Source organism: Theobroma cacao, chromosome 8, assembly GCF_000208745.1.
Source record: "Theobroma cacao cultivar B97-61/B2 chromosome 8, Criollo_cocoa_genome_V2, whole genome shotgun sequence".
Taxonomy (NCBI): domain Eukaryota; kingdom Viridiplantae; phylum Streptophyta; class Magnoliopsida; order Malvales; family Malvaceae; genus Theobroma; species Theobroma cacao.
This window is the reverse complement of record NC_030857.1, coordinates 6,628,399-6,646,021: the sequence shown is the minus strand read 5'-3', so window position 1 is coordinate 6,646,021 and position 17,623 is coordinate 6,628,399. Positions and strand designations below refer to the sequence as shown.

The following is a 17,623-nucleotide window of genomic DNA, read 5'->3' as shown; positions in this document are numbered from 1 at the left end:
CACTAATTCTTTACTTCAAAAAAAAAATTATATTAATTTCAATCTACCTCGATCGTTAAAAGTTTTATATAAGTGATTTAACTCTCAAACGTGTTGGTGCTGAAATAGTTATTCTAATAACAAAAATAATCATTATTGCCTCCCCAGTCCCATCCTAGGAGGAGAGATTCTAAGCAGTGGCCTACTTGTCACGAGCTGCCTAAACGCCTTGTTTGACAAGCCCATGTTGGTTTTAGAGTGGCGGAAGAAGAAGTCAATAGATCGTGATTAAAACTACACCTCCACTACCGAAGCTTCCTTGTTACCTTACACAAATCCCACTTTGAAGGAGTAAATTTCGTCAATAGTCCCTAATTTTATTCTTTTGCTCTTCTTGCTTAATCAATTTTAATTTGTTTCAATTCAATCACTAAACGTTTTGAATTCTATTCAATATGATCATCTTCATAGATTCAATTCAAATAAATGATCAAATAATAATATAATAACCATTTAAATAAACATGTTATTTAAAAAAATTTTGAAAGCTATTATTCTCTTATTTTTCTTCTTTATTATTTCATTATTTTCATAAGATCACGGAAAAAAAGTATTGAAAAGAAGTTAACATAAGTTTTTTAAATGATACGATTGTTTTGATGTTTAAGTGATTATTAATTTGTCATTTCTTTAAATAAAAACCGCTTATTATGGTCACATTTGATGCATTTGTAAAAAGCTTAATGACTTAATTGAAACAAATTAAAATATAATGAGAAAAAAAGTAAAACCTCAGTGACCGTTTATAAGATTTACCCTTTTAAGCATTCAATTTCTCATAAATCAACGGTCCACAGTAGGGGCATGATTGAAAGATTTAGATCCAATCGTGCCAAAATAAAATACTAATACTACTAACTCTCAAGATATAGTGTTGGTAATTAAACTATTAGATTCGCAGCCGTTTATTCCGGATTAAAATAGAAAAAGTTTTGTATCCAATACGGCCAAATTCACGGGACCTAAAAACAGAGAAAACAATTAAAACCCAATGAAAATGACGTGGCAAGATGCCATTGATTTGGCTACTAAGCTCACACTCTTGTTAATTTCTCACTGATAAACATCACCCATAGAAAAATCTCAAGATATTAAAAACCCAGATATACTTGCCTTCTATGACTTTATTGCACCAACGCTTTCCAAAACATTTACAATGACGAGTATCATCCAATAACTATCCTCCACGTGGAAATCAACCACATGCGAAGCGAGTAGCACGTCATCGGGTACTCGCGAGAGCTTACCTACCCTGTTTGTCTTGTTCACTTGCAGAAACTTTTGGCTAGTGTCATTCTTTTGAAAAGAACCCTCCCCAAAAGGTTCCTATAAATCTCAGAGGGAAAAAGAGCGAAAGCAGAGGTGAGGAAAAGAGAGAGAGAGAGAGAGAGAGAGAGAGAGAGAGAGAGCGGGGATAATGGCGAGAAGTGTTTCGATATGGCTTGCTTTGGCCGCAATTGTTTGCTCTCTAACAGTGATCTCAGCTGAAGAGAGTGAATCAAAAGAGTTCGTCTTGACCTTGGATCACTCCAACTTTACTGACACTGTTAGTAAGCACGACTTTATCGTCGTCGAATTTTACGCTCCTTGGTAAACCTTGCATTTTCCACTTTTTTCCCCCCTAAATATTGCTTAATTTTTTGTTTGGATCTTAATTTCTCTGTCTCGTCGGATTTTTTTCTTCTGTTTAAGTGCATGCAATGAGTTTAGTAGCTGATTTAGAACTTACGGATTCTGATCTAATAAATTTTTAAAAGTCAATGCTAAGTTAGCAATAGTTAATTTTATGAGGATTTTTTAGTGCATTTTACGGTTTATTATTCGACTTCACTTTTCCTGGAAAAATTTTCAATTCGAGCAGTTAAGAATTAAGATTAGTAATTAATCTTAGGATTGCTGGATTGAAATTAGCAATTTATGATGAAACAATTGAACTCGTAGGCATTTGTTGTTTATGTGGAAATGATGGGATAATGGGTTGCTTATCAAGAGCCAAAAAAGGAACCTTTAACTTTCGGAAACAGCGTGAAATGCTTATAAATTCCAACGAAACGGTACAAAGTCTGGAATTCTATGTTTTGACGTGACATTAGATATTTAAGATTACTGTGAAATCTTTTTTTCTTTGTTGAAATTATACATGGTTTTAGATCCGGTACGTTGTTGAAGTTTGACCTTTTTTTTAATATAATCTGCAACATGTTATCATGTTATGCAGTGTTAACATGAAATTTTTTAACAAACAAATCTTGTAATATCAGGCTGCATCTCTGGATCGATTTGGTGTGTCTGGAATACTAATATTATATTTATAAAATATTTTCTTATCTAAACAAAGGAATCATTATTCTGTCATACTTGATAACCAACAAATATATCTTGTATAAGTTGATTATTTAATTTAGCAGTAAAATGCTTCATTCTTGAGAGATTTAAATTTAATTTCTTAGTTTACAATTTACAATTCCTTTCTTTTTCTTAATGGAAAATATAGTATTGAATCTTTCTTTAATATGCCTTGTTAGTCTTGTTTACCTTCTTGGCACTAAGTAGTCTCCTTTTACATCTACTTCTAGGTGTGGCCACTGTAAGAATCTTGCTCCAGAGGTAAACAAAATTATAATTTCCCCTAAGTTTTGTATCTTGTTGATATTTCATATGTTTAGTTAGCTAATAACAATAATTTTTTTTTTGTTTGTTGTGTAGTACGAGAAAGCTGCATCTATATTGAGTAAACACGATCCTCCAATCTTTCTAGCTAAATTTGATGCCAATGACGATGCAAACAAAGAATTAGCAAGTAAGTATGAAATCAAGGGTTACCCTACGCTTAAAATTTTGAGAAATGGAGGAAAGAATGTTCAAGAATACAAAGGTCCACGTGAAGCTGATGGTATTGTGGAGTATGTGAAGAAACAAAGTGGTCCTGCTTCTGCTGAAATAAAGTCTGCAGAAGATGCCAGTAATCTTATTGGTGACAAGAAGATAGTAGTTGTAAGTTCTGAGGATTCTTTGTTCTTTTGTTTTCATTGGATTTTCATGGTAAAGTTTAGTTGATATGTGTCTATATGTTCTGTTTCTAGGTTGGGATTTTCCCAAAATTCTCTGGTGAAGAGTTTGAGAGCTATATAGCTCTTGCTGAGAAATTGCGTTCTGACTATGAATTTGGTCATACTTTGGATGCTAAACACCTTCCCCGTGGTGAATCATCAGTGACTGGCCCTGTGGTCAGACTTTTCAAGCCTTTTGATGAACTCTTTGTTGACCTCAAGGTAATATGGAGTGTCGACTATATTTCATGTCATCATTGAAAATTCAAGTTCATTTATGTATATGTTAGATGCTTTTGTACCATTTATGATTAGCCTTTTTTACGGAAGCTATTTACTTGCAGGATTTTAATTTGGAAGCTCTAGAGAAGTTTGTTGAAGAATCTAGCATTCCTATTGTGACCCTCTTTGACAATGACCCAAGTAATCACCCTTTCGTTATCAAATTCTATAACAGTCCCAACGCAAAGGTAAATTAGACAATAAGAAATTTCATTTTCTTTACAATGTAGTTCTTATACACAGTGAAAAGAAATCTGAGTGCGGCTGGCTTTTATTTGGTAACAAGCATGTAATACCAAACTTTTTTCACGTTCTCTAGTTATGCTACCAGATGCGCTCATATTGGTTCACCTTTGATGCACTTTAGACTGTGTTTTTGACTTTCAGTTTTTTCTTCTTTATATTTCATTTTGGTTTGATAGTCATAATGGTCAACATGTGTTCTGTGCATCCTTTAAGTTCATCTTCTAATAGGACTTTTGAATCTGGTAGGCTATGTTGTTTGCAAATTTGAGTGCTGAAGGTGTTGATTCCGTAAAATCAAAATATCGTGAAGTTGCTGAACAATACAAAGGACAGGGCGTTAGTTTCCTTTTGGGAGATGTTGAGGCTAGTCAAGGTGCCTTCCAGGTTAGTATCTACTCAAATATGGCAGTATGTTTCTCAAAATTTGCTACCTAAGTTTTAATTCTTCTTATAGTTAACTTTTCCTGTTGGTGGGGAAGCAGTATTTTGGAATTCAAGAAAGCCAAATACCTCTCATCATCGTTCAGAATAATGATGGCAAGAAGTATTTGAAGCCAAACTTGGAGGCTGATCACATTGCACCATGGATGAAGGATTATAAGGTGACTTCTGCACTTCATTTAATGTGTTGTTTCAGAATGGATTGTAAAACTTATCCTTTCTTATTATGGTAAATTTGGTAGAATAGCAAAATTCTGATACTTGTATGGTCATGATTTTAGTGACAGGATATCTAGCAGTGAGTTATGCGATATCAATGGTTATCTATTTTTTGTTTGACTAAAGTACTCTTCTGCAGGAAGGAAAAGTTCCACCATATGTAAAATCCGAACCTATCCCTGAGGAGAATAACGAACCTGTGAAAGTGGTGGTTGCTGACACCCTCGAAGACATGGTTTTCAAATCAGGAAAAAATGGTGTGTAATCGGTAGTTTGCTTGATGCATTTTCCCCCTTTACCGTATCAGTTGTCATGGTTTATTCTCTGCATTCTTTTGCTTCTTGTTGCACTTGGCATTAGAAGTTGTTATGATCTAGAGGATATGGCAATTACAATGGGTGCTCAGAATCAACATGCATTGTTTTTATCCAACAGTGTGGAACTTTGAATTTGGACTTGAGCTGATCCTGGTGTATAGCTTGTTCACACTCCATAATCAGTGTACCCTTCTATTGAAAATTTGTTGATACCCATAGAATCAGCAAATCCTTGTAATCAACTGTAGTGAAGCATATTTTGATGGGGTGTCACGCTTTTTGAATAGTTTTCTTTTTCTTTTTAATTTTATATTTGGTTCAAAACATGATAAATTGGTTGCTAACTTCTTTTCATGGTAAAAGATATGAATAATTTATGTGCACCTAAATTTTCTTAATTGTAAGAAGTTGATAGCTTATTCTTTTTCATTATGTTAGATATGTGGTAGATATTTTGTAAGCGTTAAGACTTCAATCTTCATGTATAATGAGCTTTGATAATTCTATTTCTGTAACCACCTTTTGGAAATTATAAAATGATATCAAGCTTTTCTTTCTGCAGTTCTGCTCGAGTTTTATGCCCCCTGGTGTGGGCATTGCAAGAAATTGGCACCAATCTTGGACGAAGTTGCTGTCCATTATGAAAAAGATGCTAAAGTTTTGATTGCAAAACTTGTAAGTTTTATTACTCTCGTTGATTTTAATAGGGACCATAGGCTTTATATAATTATTTTGAATATCTTCCAAATTGTAAGGTTTCAGTTTCAGTTTAGATCTATGTTTTTGTCCGATGAAGTCTGGACACTCCATTGCTTATTTGTTACTTGGAGTACAATTCCTGATCTACTTGTACATGAACTAAAATCTTCATATTTTCTGCAGCATTAGCGGCATAGTAAGGTTTAGTTAGTGGCATTACTGATAATCTGTTGTCCACTGACTTGGATAAATTATTAGGAGAATTTTCTTAAATAGAATGGGGAATTAGGCATAGAGCTTAGGACTAATATTGAGGTACACAATATTATTTGTTGTAGGGACCGAATATTGTTTTTGACATCATCTAATGTTCAATTGGGAAGATTTTTCTGATCCATAGACTTGTAAATTTTTCCTTGTAGGATGCAACTGCTAATGATATCGCGGATGAGAACTTTGATGTTAAAGGCTACCCGACTGTTTACTTTAGATCAGCTAATGGAAACATAACACCGTATGAGGGTGATAGGAGCAAGGAAGACATCATCGACTTCATTGAAAAGAACAGGGACAAAGCTGTCCATCAAGAGTCAGCAAAAGATGAGCTCTGAAGAGGGTAAGTTTCTTGGAGTTGTATATCAGTTTTTGGTCTTACAGCACTTCCGTGGATTGTGTCTTTTTAAGTACATTATAAGTTTTAAGTAAAACCAATAAAGTTGTAGACAATTCCATTAACGTTTGGCCATTTGTTCTTTTCTTAATCAAATAGTGAAATTTTAGCATTCAACATTTCAGGAAGCAAATGGTAAACGGCATATCTTTGAAGGAAAACAACGATGGCCATGTCCAATTTTTAATGCCGAATGGTTTGGTATTATCTTTGCAGGTATATATTCAAGAAGTGCTATGGACTTAATGATGATGCCTTGATCTTCCCCTCCCATCTCTATATCAGTGTAGACTTTTAAATTTAAACATGTGTGCAATGTGGGGACGGCAGTACGGCAGTTTTAGGCGTTATAGTTGATAGTAGTTTTTGGATATTATTAGTTGCAACAGTTAATTTGGCTGGAGGAAACATACGAGCAAGTTAAATCTCGAGAGGATATTTTGAATTTATTCTGGCCCTCCCTGCCCGTTTATTCTGTGGTAGACGCTTTCTTACTACTCAAGATTCTTCAGTTTCATACCATTTGGTTTTAGCTCTCGAAACCCACAGTTAAATGAATGGCTACATGCGATGGAAAGAGATCCAAAATGACAAAAGTAGGCTTCCTAAGCCATTAAAAAAAGTCATGGAAGGAAACCATGTTCGTGTCAAAGAGACGCATTCTTATTACTCAAGTGCCGAATCTTGTCGCCCATATATTTCCCTCGTTAGTTTAACACTTCCATGTCAACCAATCATCAATGGCTGACTTAGATCTAACGTTTGCTACTGCAAAATATCTTGGTTTCCCAATGGCCTAAGACCATGTTTATTAGTATGAATTACAAAAGAAAACCTAGTGGAGTTTGGGGCTGAAATGGATAAGTCCAAGTCTCCGCTCCGGACGATCCTAATTATCAAGTTTGAAGACAGTTCATGGATTATGCATTTATTCATTCCTCTTGGAGTAAGATTCTACCAATTAATCGCAGAATTTATATCACTAGCGGATTGCCCGTACATTGCGCTTGGGTAAATTTCACGTTCTGAGGCACGAGAAAAAAATAGAGTATAATTGTTTTTTTTTTTATAGCAATTAACATAATATGTGCAAAAACAATTGTTTCCTAAGGTTGAAAGCTTTTGCACCATATTGCATTAAACATAGTGATAAACATTAAGGAAGGCAATTATATTAAATTGATTGGCTTATGACAGCAATCATCTATAACCAAACCAAAGTGTTTTACATACAAACTTTTGCAATCCACCAAATGTATAAGACCAAGATAACGACAAAAAAAGCGATGAAGAGAAAAACTAATGAAAAAAAGGACGGACAACTTCGGAGATTCCGGGGAATTATATGAGTTTATTGCCAAGACATAACATGCTTTTGCCAATGCGAAACCATATTAAATTTAAATTCTATATTTTATAAAATACAAAATATTGAATTCACAAAACATCTCATGAAAGAGTCAAGTGGCAAGACAGACAACAAAAACTCATCATGGAGAAAGACCATGAGCTAAATGTAATTATATATCATGAATAGTCAAAGAAATAGGCACTCATAGTAGAACTTTTAAAATGTAAATAAACAGAATATTAAATATACAATAGAAAGGAAGAGCAAACTTTGCAATAAGATCAAAACTATTAAATATACATTGGCAGATGCTTCAAATACACAAATGCATGCATGCCCAACATATGTACGGAGGAAGAGAAAGACAAGAGAAATTACTGTTGGTCCTCGTTGAAGGCAGGCAGAGGCAGGGGAGCGTCCTCATTGTTGCAGCAGGCCCCCAAAGTGTCGAAGCAGTCAACAGAAAAATAATTATGAAAGAAATATTTGATTAAATTATTATTTATTCATTTTTATGCACCAAAAAAAAAAAAAGCAAGCTACAAAGAAAGAAAAGCCAATAAAAATAAACCATGAGCTACAAAGAAAGCATTTAGTTAAAATCCAAACTCTTTCAAGCTATTAATGTTAATTACGCATTATTCGTAATAAAAAAAAATCGGTAAAACAAAATAAAAAAAAAGGAAGGAGATTACCTTGACAGAACTGTGGTCAAGCTGAATAGCTCTCCAACAAGAAAAAAAAAAGAATTACTTCAAAAAGGATTAGTGAGCGTACATACTTGCACCTGCGATGGGAAGAAGCGTAATTTGTTTATAACGCAGGAAGATTAGGGCATAAAGTAAAGAAAAACAATTAATGTATAAAAGAAAACAAAACCAATAAAACCATTAATTGAAAAATAAAACAAAATGCGGATTTTGTTTACCTCAGTATAAGCATCAATGGAAACCCAAAATGACCTTCCTTGAAATAATTGTTCACATCTTTGCTCAATTGCTCTGCTTGTCAACACGAAAAAGAAGAAGCAAGAAACCGAGAGAAAAGAGTTTTCAAAACAGAGAACAAAGAAATCAAACTGGAAAAAGGAGAGAAAAAATTTTTGGAAGCTGAGATATGAAAAAATGACCAAAATAGCATGATAAACAAAATGACAAAAAAAAAATACCAGGACAAACAAATAAAGCAAACAAATCAAAAAAAGAAAAGAACAGTGAAAAAAGAGCCAAAAGAAAATAAAAAAAAATAAAGAGAAAGCAAAAGAAAAGAGAACCAAAGATTAAACAGAACCAAAAAGAAGGCATTAAAACAAACAAACAAACAAAGCAAAAAGAAAATAAATAAAGAAGAGAGCAGTGAAAAAAGAGGAAAAAAAAAAAAACGATCAAAAGATAGAGAAAGCAAAAGAAGAGAAAGGGTGAAAAAACCATGGCTTTTCTCTTTTAAAAAGATCAAAAGATCAAAAAGCCATGGCTTTTCTACAAAACACCACCTACATCCTAAAATTAAAGCTAAAATCAATTACGTGACGCTCTAATTGAGAGCAATTGTTCCCTCATCGGGACAGCTTTTAATAAATATCTACATTCTTATTATGCTCTATTTTTACCAATCGAACTAAAAACCCACTAGTCCACTATACTCCTTCATGAGCCAAAGAAACACGTGGCACCCCAAGCAAGTGCCATGTCTGCTGTTCATCAAGATATATAGATACATATACTTGGTATACAAGAGAAGGCGTAGGTCTCGAAAAGGTATGACCTCGCTCTCTTTCTACTATTTTTCTCTCCCTTATCTTATTCTTCCATTTTGATATATTCTATTGATTTAAGTATTGAGGAGGGAATTGCTATAACTTAATTTGTGCGAGTCTTGCCTTTGGTCCAATCAATACATATAGACCAAACAGCAGGGGCGGATCACTGCCCCTTGAATTTTTTTAGTTAGTATTATATATATTATATATATATTTAAGAGATTTAGAGAGGGGAAGGGGGCAGTGGACCCTCTTGATTTTTTTTTTAATTTTTTTTGAAATTTAGAGATTCATTGTTGAAATATATTTAAAATTAATATTTTGTGATATTTATTTAATTTTAAATATCACTATACAAAATATTATGTACAATATGGTAAGTCAAACTCCGGGCCAAAAACACTTTTATGCTCGAGCCCCAGTTTAAACATCACTATACAAAATATTATGTATAATACAAAATAATAAACTTTCCCTTAAGGCGTTAACGTCTCACTTCCTCTCTTTCTTTTCATACTGGTTTCTCAATCCTCAAGAAAACACCGATATTTAGTAAGTATTTATTTATTTTAATTATTTTTTTTGTATTATTTCTTTGCTTCATTTTATTTTTGGGTGTTTAACAATTTACTTTATCATTTCCAATATTATTACTTTCTTTTCTTTTCTTGAGATTTTTGCTTGCATGTGCTATCTGTTTTTGTTTTTTTGCTTCAATAAGAAGTGTTAGATTTTGAGAGTTAAATTTCCATTATTTTTTCATATTTTTAGTCTTAATCTATGCTATGGTTTTAATCTTTGTTTGATTGTTTATAATTATTTTCATACTTTTAATACATTAGGCATGGATAAGTTTGTTACGAGAACTAAGCGTGTTAGAACCGAATCTCAACATAACTAAAACCAAGAGTCTAGTAGTGTTCCTACAAAAGAAACTAACCAAAGTGCCAGAGAAGAGCCTAATCAAAGTGTCTCAGAACAAGTTGTGGCTGATCTTGGTCTAACACCTTGTATTTCTAGTATTGCTCATTATGCTAACGAAAGAGAAAATATCAAAAGAGCATATTTGATCAAGGGCCCTTGTCAATCAAAACTTACAACCTTTCCTCTTACTGATTTTTCAATAAGAAAACGTAAGTTTAATCCATTTTGGTACAAGAAATATGGCACTTGGTTGAAATATTGTGAAAGTAAAGATGTTACTTTTTGCTTATGTTGTTATCTTTTCAATATTGAATACGGGGTGATGATCGAGGTGGGCATGATTCATTTGTTGGCGAAGGATTTAGAAATTGGAGTCAAAAGAATAAGATGTTTGTTTTATGGTTCTTGTGGGTGGAGCGGAATGATGTAAATTATAAGAACCTTGGTATGTATTCAAACAGAGTGGTGTGGAGAGTTTTGAAACTTATTCACCAGTTATTCCTTGGGAAGCAGTGGCAAAAATGGCAATGGCGGGAAGATATGCATATAGCTCAAGAGTGGGGAATAAGATTCCAAGAGAACTCGCCTTATCGTCCAAAAATTATTTCTTGGTAGAAGCCATTAATAGGTGAGTTTAAGTTAAATGTTGATAGTAGCTTTAAAAAGTTTCAGACAGCTACAGGAGGTGGAATCTTATGAGATCATGCAGGTGTAATGTTATTTGGCTTTTCTAAAAATTTAGGAGCTAAAAATTCTTTACAAGCAGAGTTACTAGCCCTATATAGAGGACTTGTTTTGTGCCAAGAGTAAAACATAACGAGACTGTGGATTGAGATGGATTCTATGGCTATTATTCGATTACTACAGGAGAATTATAGAGGGTCACATGATATTAGGTATTTACTGGTTTCTATCCGACAATTACTATCTCAATTTTCCTTTCGAATATCTCATATCTACAGGAAAGGCAACCAGGCAGCGGATCTGTTAGCGAACATGGGATACGACCATCAAAATTTACAAATTTTCAATGTGGCTCAAGGCAAATTATGAAGAACATTACGACTGGATCAGAGTGGTCTTCTTTATGTTAGATTTAAATAAATGTAAAGGAGTAGTACTCCTTACTAATTTTTTTTATGATTTACTTTTATTTTTATGATTACTTCTTATAAATTTACCTTATCATTTGCACCTAAAATTATTGCAAAGGTAGTGATCCCTGTATTAGGAATTCTATCCTTCCTTGATCATGTAATTCTGGAGATCAGGTTTCGATCCCACTCCCTGCTGTACTTATTTTTTATTATTAATAAAACAATTACAGGGTAATTGAGTCCTACGAGAATTTTCAGCATAAAAAAAAAGTTGGATATATATGTAGGAGTGCAAAATAATAGTTATAACAAATGTTTGAAGGCCTTTGAAGATTTGATGAAGCAAAAGTAACACATCGATATCATGGTTGTTGGGATTTCAAGTCAAGCAAAACTTGACTACTGAGTTCGTTTGAATGCATCAATTGAATGTGTTAGGTAACTTTTAATGCACATATTGCCTTTTCGTGGTCACAATGAGTCGGAGCTTTCAAATAATCGAGGCAATTTTCTTGGACTTTAAAAATTTTTTTGCAAACATAATGAAGAAGCAAGTAAAGTTTCTTTGAAAAATGCTCCAAAGAATCACAAATTGAATGCACCTTCAATTCAAAAGGATATTTGCAACGCTGCTACTTTTTTGACTACAAAAGCAATCATTGAAGATATTGGAGATGATTTCTTCTCTTTGCTAGTTCATGAGGCTCATGATTTTGCATTCAAAGAACAAATGGTTGCTGGCTTGAGATATGTGATCAAACATGGGTGCATCATTGAGCGTATTCTTGGCATTGTGCATTTTCCTGAAACCACTTCTCGGATTCTAAGCCGTTGACTCATTTTTTGCTACACATGATTTGAGTACATCATGTATTCATGGTCAAGGTTACGATGGGGCTAGTAATATGAGTGGAAATGTTAGTGGTCTTAAGTGTTTGATATTGGCCAAGAATCAATCTGCTTTCTAGGTTCACTATTTTGCTCATCAACTTCAATTGACACTTGTATTAGTTTCAAGAAAGCATGAGAAGCTTAGTTCATTCTTTGATTATTTGGCAGCCTTAACAAATTTTGATAGGGCTTCTTGCAAAAGGAAGGAGCTATTTCAGATGAAACAAATTGAAAAAATAGTTGAAGGAATTTCTTGAGATAATATGGTAATTGGAAGAGGTTTGAATCAAAAAGCTACTTTGAAATGACCTAGAGACACATGTTGAGGTTCACATTATGGTACAATTCTTAGTGTGATTTCTTTATTTTCTCCAACACTTGATATGTTTGAGACTATAAAAGATATGGTGGTATTTTTTTGATAATAAGGGTGAAATAAGCAAACTCATGAAGCAATGAATGATTTTGAATTTGTATTCCTATTACACTTAACGGATAAAGTGTTGGGAATCACAAAGGATTTATCACAGGCATTACAAAGAAAGGATCAAGATCTTCCAAATGTTATGAGTTTAGTCAATGTAACGAAGAAGAGATGATAAGAGTTTAGAAAAGATGGTTTGGATGATTTATTTGTAAAAATTTGTAATTTTTGTGATAAGCATGAGATTGATATTCCAAACATGGATGCTTTCTTTATGCACCGTGGGTGATCACGAGGTAGAGCAAAAAAATCCATAAATCTTCATCACTTTAAGATTGATTTACTTTACATTGTGGTTGATTTTCAGCTTCAAGAGCTGAAAGAGCACTTTGATAATGTTAATACAGAGTTGCTTTCATGCATAGCCTGTCTTGATCCACTCCATTCCTTCTCAGCTTTTGACAAATAAAAATTGATTCAACTTGCTAAGTTTTATCCGTTGGAATTTGATGATGTACATCACTTGGCACTTGATAATCAACTTGATAATTACATTGCAGATATGAGAAGTAATGCTGACTTTGATGATCTAAAAAGAGTTGCCCATCTTGCTCAAAAGATGGTTCAAAAGCAAAAAGATATTAGGTTTCCTTTGGTTTATGTGTTGGTAAAGTTGACATTAGTCTTGCCAGTTGCAATAGCAACAGTTGAAAGAGCATTTTCTGCTATGAATCTCATTAAAAGTATACTCTATAATTGAATGGGAGATATTTAGTTGAATGATTGTTTAGTGACGCATATTGAAGGGGATGTTTTCAAAACTGTTGACAATGAAGCAATTATGAATAGATTTCAAGACATGAAGAATAGAAGATTGATATTATAATTTGTAAATACTAGAAATTAATTTGAAGAACATCCTATTTTTGCTATATATATGCATCATAACTTTATATCTCGTTTATTTGTAATTTTTTTTATTAAAATAGTGACTCCCCTTGATTAACATCCTAGGTCTGCCACTGCCAAACAGCCTTTCTACCAACCCCATCCATCTCTCTATCCCATTTTGAACTAAAAAATTTTCATCGTATCATACTAAATTAATTACTTAATTAGCATATGTAGCTCAAATAGACATGATGCATAATAAGTCAAAATTAAAGCCTCTTCATTTTAAAATTAGCATTAACCAAGTAAACACGAAACCCCACGTATAACAACATGCACTGTTCTAACGTATACATTATCATACTATTACTGCTACTCCTTTCATTTTTGGTCTTCTCTCTGTAGCTTCAGAAGATATTGCCTTCCTCTTGCTAAAATTATTGTTGCTATTGTTACTATTGCCATTGTCGTTATTGCTGTCCTCGCTGTAGTTGTTATTGCTGTTGTCATCGTTGTCATTGTTATCACCGATCAAGTCTTTGTCCATGTTTGTACAGGAATGATCAAGGGATTTCACAAGGTAAGCTTGAATTTTGTCCAAGTCTGATAATTGAAGAGGCTTTAACAGGAATTCTTCTGCTCCTCCTTCCAAGCACCTGTCAAATGTCGCTCAATTAATCTTATTAGTGATCATTTAACTTTGGGTGCAAAGAAAGTAATAAGAAGGGAAAGAAATAAGTAACTTACATGCTAATTCTTGAAGGTACATTTTCTGATGACATGACCACGACTGGTACATCTTTCCAAGAAGATCCCTGCAGGTGTAAGCAAAAGCATAACATGTTACACCATAATATTGAAAAAGAAAAAGGGTTTTTGATCGTCTAGATTTTGTGTTATTTAATTCTGCTTGTTGTTTGAAGCAACCTTAAACTTGTCTCCAACAGAATGGGAAAAAGGTTAAGTATACTATAGGAGAGAGCTTTCTTGCAAACTTCTTTGTGAAATTATGGTCTTTCAAACATTTTTGTGGGCATTTTTTTTCTTCTTTGGTTTTCCCATATAACAAATGCTTTTAATCTTAATTTAAAGCATTTATTAACAAAATAAAATTAATATCTTTTATAAAGGTTTTTTGTTCAATCAAATAAATAGCAGTAGCAGTGCCAGCAGTTTTATAGATCCCAATGCATGTGAAGCAATAGTGTGTTTTGCTCTTTCCCATTTTTAGATTTCCTGATTTAGTCATGCAAGCATGCAATGCGGGGAAGTTGGGAACTTCCTCTTCTAGATGGAAAATAAAGTATTAGATATAATAATGCAAAGGAAATCAAAGATATCATAGGCTGATTGGTTTGACCTTGACACGTTTGAGTAAATCATAGCCGCTCATTCCGGGCATACAGAAGTCTGTCATGATTAAGTTGACTTTAAGTCCCTACATTGGATGCAAAAAACACAAGACAACATTAGTATTTAACCGTGTAAATAATTAACCAACTTTGTATACTCAAAGATGCCATAACTTTTATGTGACTGATGCAACAAGTTGACTACGAAGATTGCAGGAGAAAAGGTCAAAAAAGAAAAGAACAAGAAAATACAACAATAATTTTTGTAAAAAAGAAGCATTAATGAGAGTGATGAAATTATATTATAAAAATCTTCTCAACAACTACTTGCACATGAGATGAATAAAGTATAATGATTAATAAATGCATTTAGCACTCAATTTTTGGATTTTTTTAAAAAAATATTTGTATTTATATTCATTGTTTATTCGGATTTACAAAGATATCAGTCGAGTCTCTAGTCTTTTTTTTTTATTATTATTATAGATAGAAGATTGGATACGAAATGACTCATTTTATCTTGATGTATTAATACAAAAATCCCCTCTAATCAGCATCATTTTGGAACAAAATTTTATGTATAAAAAGTAGCACAATCTCTAATGTTTAGTGTAAATGCACATTATAAATGCAATCCTAACATTTAGAGTTAATTTTTGAATGTAATGAGGCCCATGTGAATCTTTAAAGTTTTGGGTGTTGATTTTCGATCATGCTATAGAAAGGACACATCAAATATTGTACCCATTAAAGGGAAAAAAAGGACTCATGATTAACCATTAAAGTGTGCCTTTTTCCATGGCCTTACTCTACAGTCATATTCCCTAATATATGCAACCTCGAGCCATCCTAGAGCTAGCACTGTTTCCGAATATATGTAAATAAGAAATATTGGTCCTTGCAAATCTACCAGACACTGGATTTTGACGTGTCCTATACAGTATATACTTCACCATTTATTTGTTTCAATGGTGCCAAATTTTTCTAGACACTCTAATTCATGAGAGAGATGCCACGGAAAGAGTGGAAAAGATTGAAAATTAAACAAAAATTTCAGGACCCCTTATTTTAGATTCAATACAAATATTTGTACCATGTGTAGAGCTTTTAGCTGCTTCTCCTCTCAAAGGAGAAAATCCTTTTACATGTTGTAAAAACTGTGGCATGGATTTTCTTTCACGCAATAATCCCATCAAGAAATAGTAGAATGAATCCAATAATAAAAAGAGATGGTTAGCGTTCGCTTCAAGAAAGTAAAGCAAATTTTATCTGACTAATGAGAATCAAAAGCTGACAGTTGAGTGAAAATTTGAGTTTAAACAAGAAAGTAATGCAGCAACTTTAATATTCTAGCACAGGAAGAAGAAGTTGAGAACAAAATCAACTCATTTCCCATCGCTCACAAACATAAAAACTTAGCATGTCTTTTGAGAGAGAAAAGGCACTACCTCTTGTTGCGAAGACTGGGAACAAGAAGAAGAAGAAGAGGAAGAAGAAGAAGAAGAAGAAGAAGTTGTTGAGTGACAGTCCAAGTTATTAAGCAGTCCCAGATATTCCAAAGCTTTATCCCCAGAGTCAACACAAGTCACTGCAGTTATAGTAAAACAACAATAAAAAATCAATCAGCAACAAAAAACCATTATTAAACCTTTTGATTTTTCTTAAAAAAAAAAGCAAATTAAATAAAAGGAAAGAGAAATAGAAAGATTAGAATGAATTGTCTGAAGGGTCGAACTTTTTACAGGAAAAAAGGGTTGTTTGATTATTATATCATGGTTGTCACCTTGGTATGAAGAAACTTTGAGGAGCTTCTCCAATAACTTTCTGTCAATAACACTGTCATCAACTGCCAGCACATGAAAGTGCTGTTGTTCTTGTTGTTCCTGCTGCTGCTGCTGCATTTGCTGTTGTTGCTGTTCGGGTCTGTCTTGAATGTTGTCTGATTTCAACTCCATCGATCGCTGTCAAAAGAAAAACTTATAACCACTAGTAAAACCCAATATTATTCCTCGGTCCTCCTGAAACTTCTGATTAAAAAACCTGTTTCTCTTGTTGTCTGTTGTTTGCAATAGTATGTCCCTGCAGGCCTATTTATACAGCCTCTGAAGAGAAAGAAAGAAGGAAAGAAGGAAAGGGATCAGAATTAAAATGCTTTTGGTGGGATATGAAGAAGAGTGCGCGTCTGCGAGGGAGAGAGAGGGCTGTGTCCGTAGGTTTTTAGGAAGTAGGTGAGAAGGGCAACTGTATTTTTGCAGCAAGAGAAAGGAAAAGAAAATAAAAAAGAAAAGAAAAGGAAAGGAAAGGGAGAGTGATGTTGTTGCAATGTAATTTCAGCTATGAAATGAAAATTGTGATCTCTCACTAGATTCTCTATAACGTGTGTTGGTACAACCACTTATCGCTTTCTCTCTCTCTCTGTCCTTTTCTCCATATATTTCTTTTCTTTTCTATTTTGCTTTGGATTTTGTTTGATTGCCAAGGAAAATCCCGGGAGATCTTTGTTGCCATTTGGTCATCATAGTGTAAGGAGGTTGGAATTGGGATTGGAGAGAAGACTTTTGAGGAAAAAGTGGTTAACTGATTAAACTACTATTATTAGTACTGTTCGAGTTATTTAATTTGTTATCATGTCTCTTTGGGTTGGGTTTTTTCTTTTCCTAATAAAAATTTCATTTCCTATCAATCTTGCTTTGCATGCCTTTAAATCCATTTGTTCCAACTAACAGATTGTGGGATGTGACACATGATCTCTTCCATTCTCTTTATTACCATATTCTCCAGGAATAACAGTAAACGATTAAATTAATACTATGACTATTGATTTTAAATTAATCTATTCACTTTCATAGCATTTGAGCATTTAATTTATTAATTAGTATATGATCTTTCTATCTAAAAAATAGAATTCAAATCTCCCTTTCTTTAATTATAAGAAAAAAAATCTTATTCACCTTCATAGACTCCGATAATA

The 17,623-nt window shown here is 33.3% G+C and overlaps 2 protein-coding genes across 4 annotated transcripts; one reads left to right on the top strand and one right to left on the bottom strand.

Annotated features, from left to right (window-relative positions):
• Nucleotides 1,356-6,485, top strand: LOC18592361 (protein disulfide-isomerase). 2 transcript variants are annotated; one of them, XM_007019042.2, is made up of 11 exons: nt 1,356-1,629; nt 2,616-2,646; nt 2,746-3,033; nt 3,123-3,311; nt 3,434-3,559; nt 3,864-4,001; nt 4,100-4,219; nt 4,417-4,534; nt 5,157-5,269; nt 5,716-5,909; nt 6,089-6,485. In XM_007019042.2, exons 1-10 carry the CDS (start codon nt 1,457-1,459, stop codon nt 5,902-5,904), a joined length of 1,485 nt encoding a protein of 494 aa, XP_007019104.2. In that variant the 5' UTR covers nt 1,356-1,456; the 3' UTR covers nt 5,905-5,909; nt 6,089-6,485. The 2 variants fall into 2 exon arrangements, with proteins under 2 accessions (XP_007019104.2, XP_017981554.1); XM_018126065.1 differs by having other exon boundaries at nt 1,357-1,629; nt 6,180-6,485.
• LOC18592359 (two-component response regulator ORR9) lies at nt 13,557-16,957 on the bottom strand. Of its 2 annotated transcripts, XM_007019038.2 has the most exons (6): nt 16,693-16,957; nt 16,436-16,613; nt 16,101-16,240; nt 14,661-14,738; nt 14,048-14,115; nt 13,557-13,956 (listed from the first exon to the last, which is right to left on the bottom strand). In XM_007019038.2, the coding sequence occupies exons 2-6, from the start codon at nt 16,605-16,607 to the stop codon at nt 13,659-13,661; spliced, it is 756 nt and encodes a 251-aa protein (XP_007019100.1). In that variant the 5' UTR covers nt 16,608-16,613; nt 16,693-16,957; the 3' UTR covers nt 13,557-13,658. The 2 variants fall into 2 exon arrangements, with proteins under 2 accessions (XP_007019100.1, XP_017981873.1); XM_018126384.1 differs by having other exon boundaries at nt 16,436-16,957.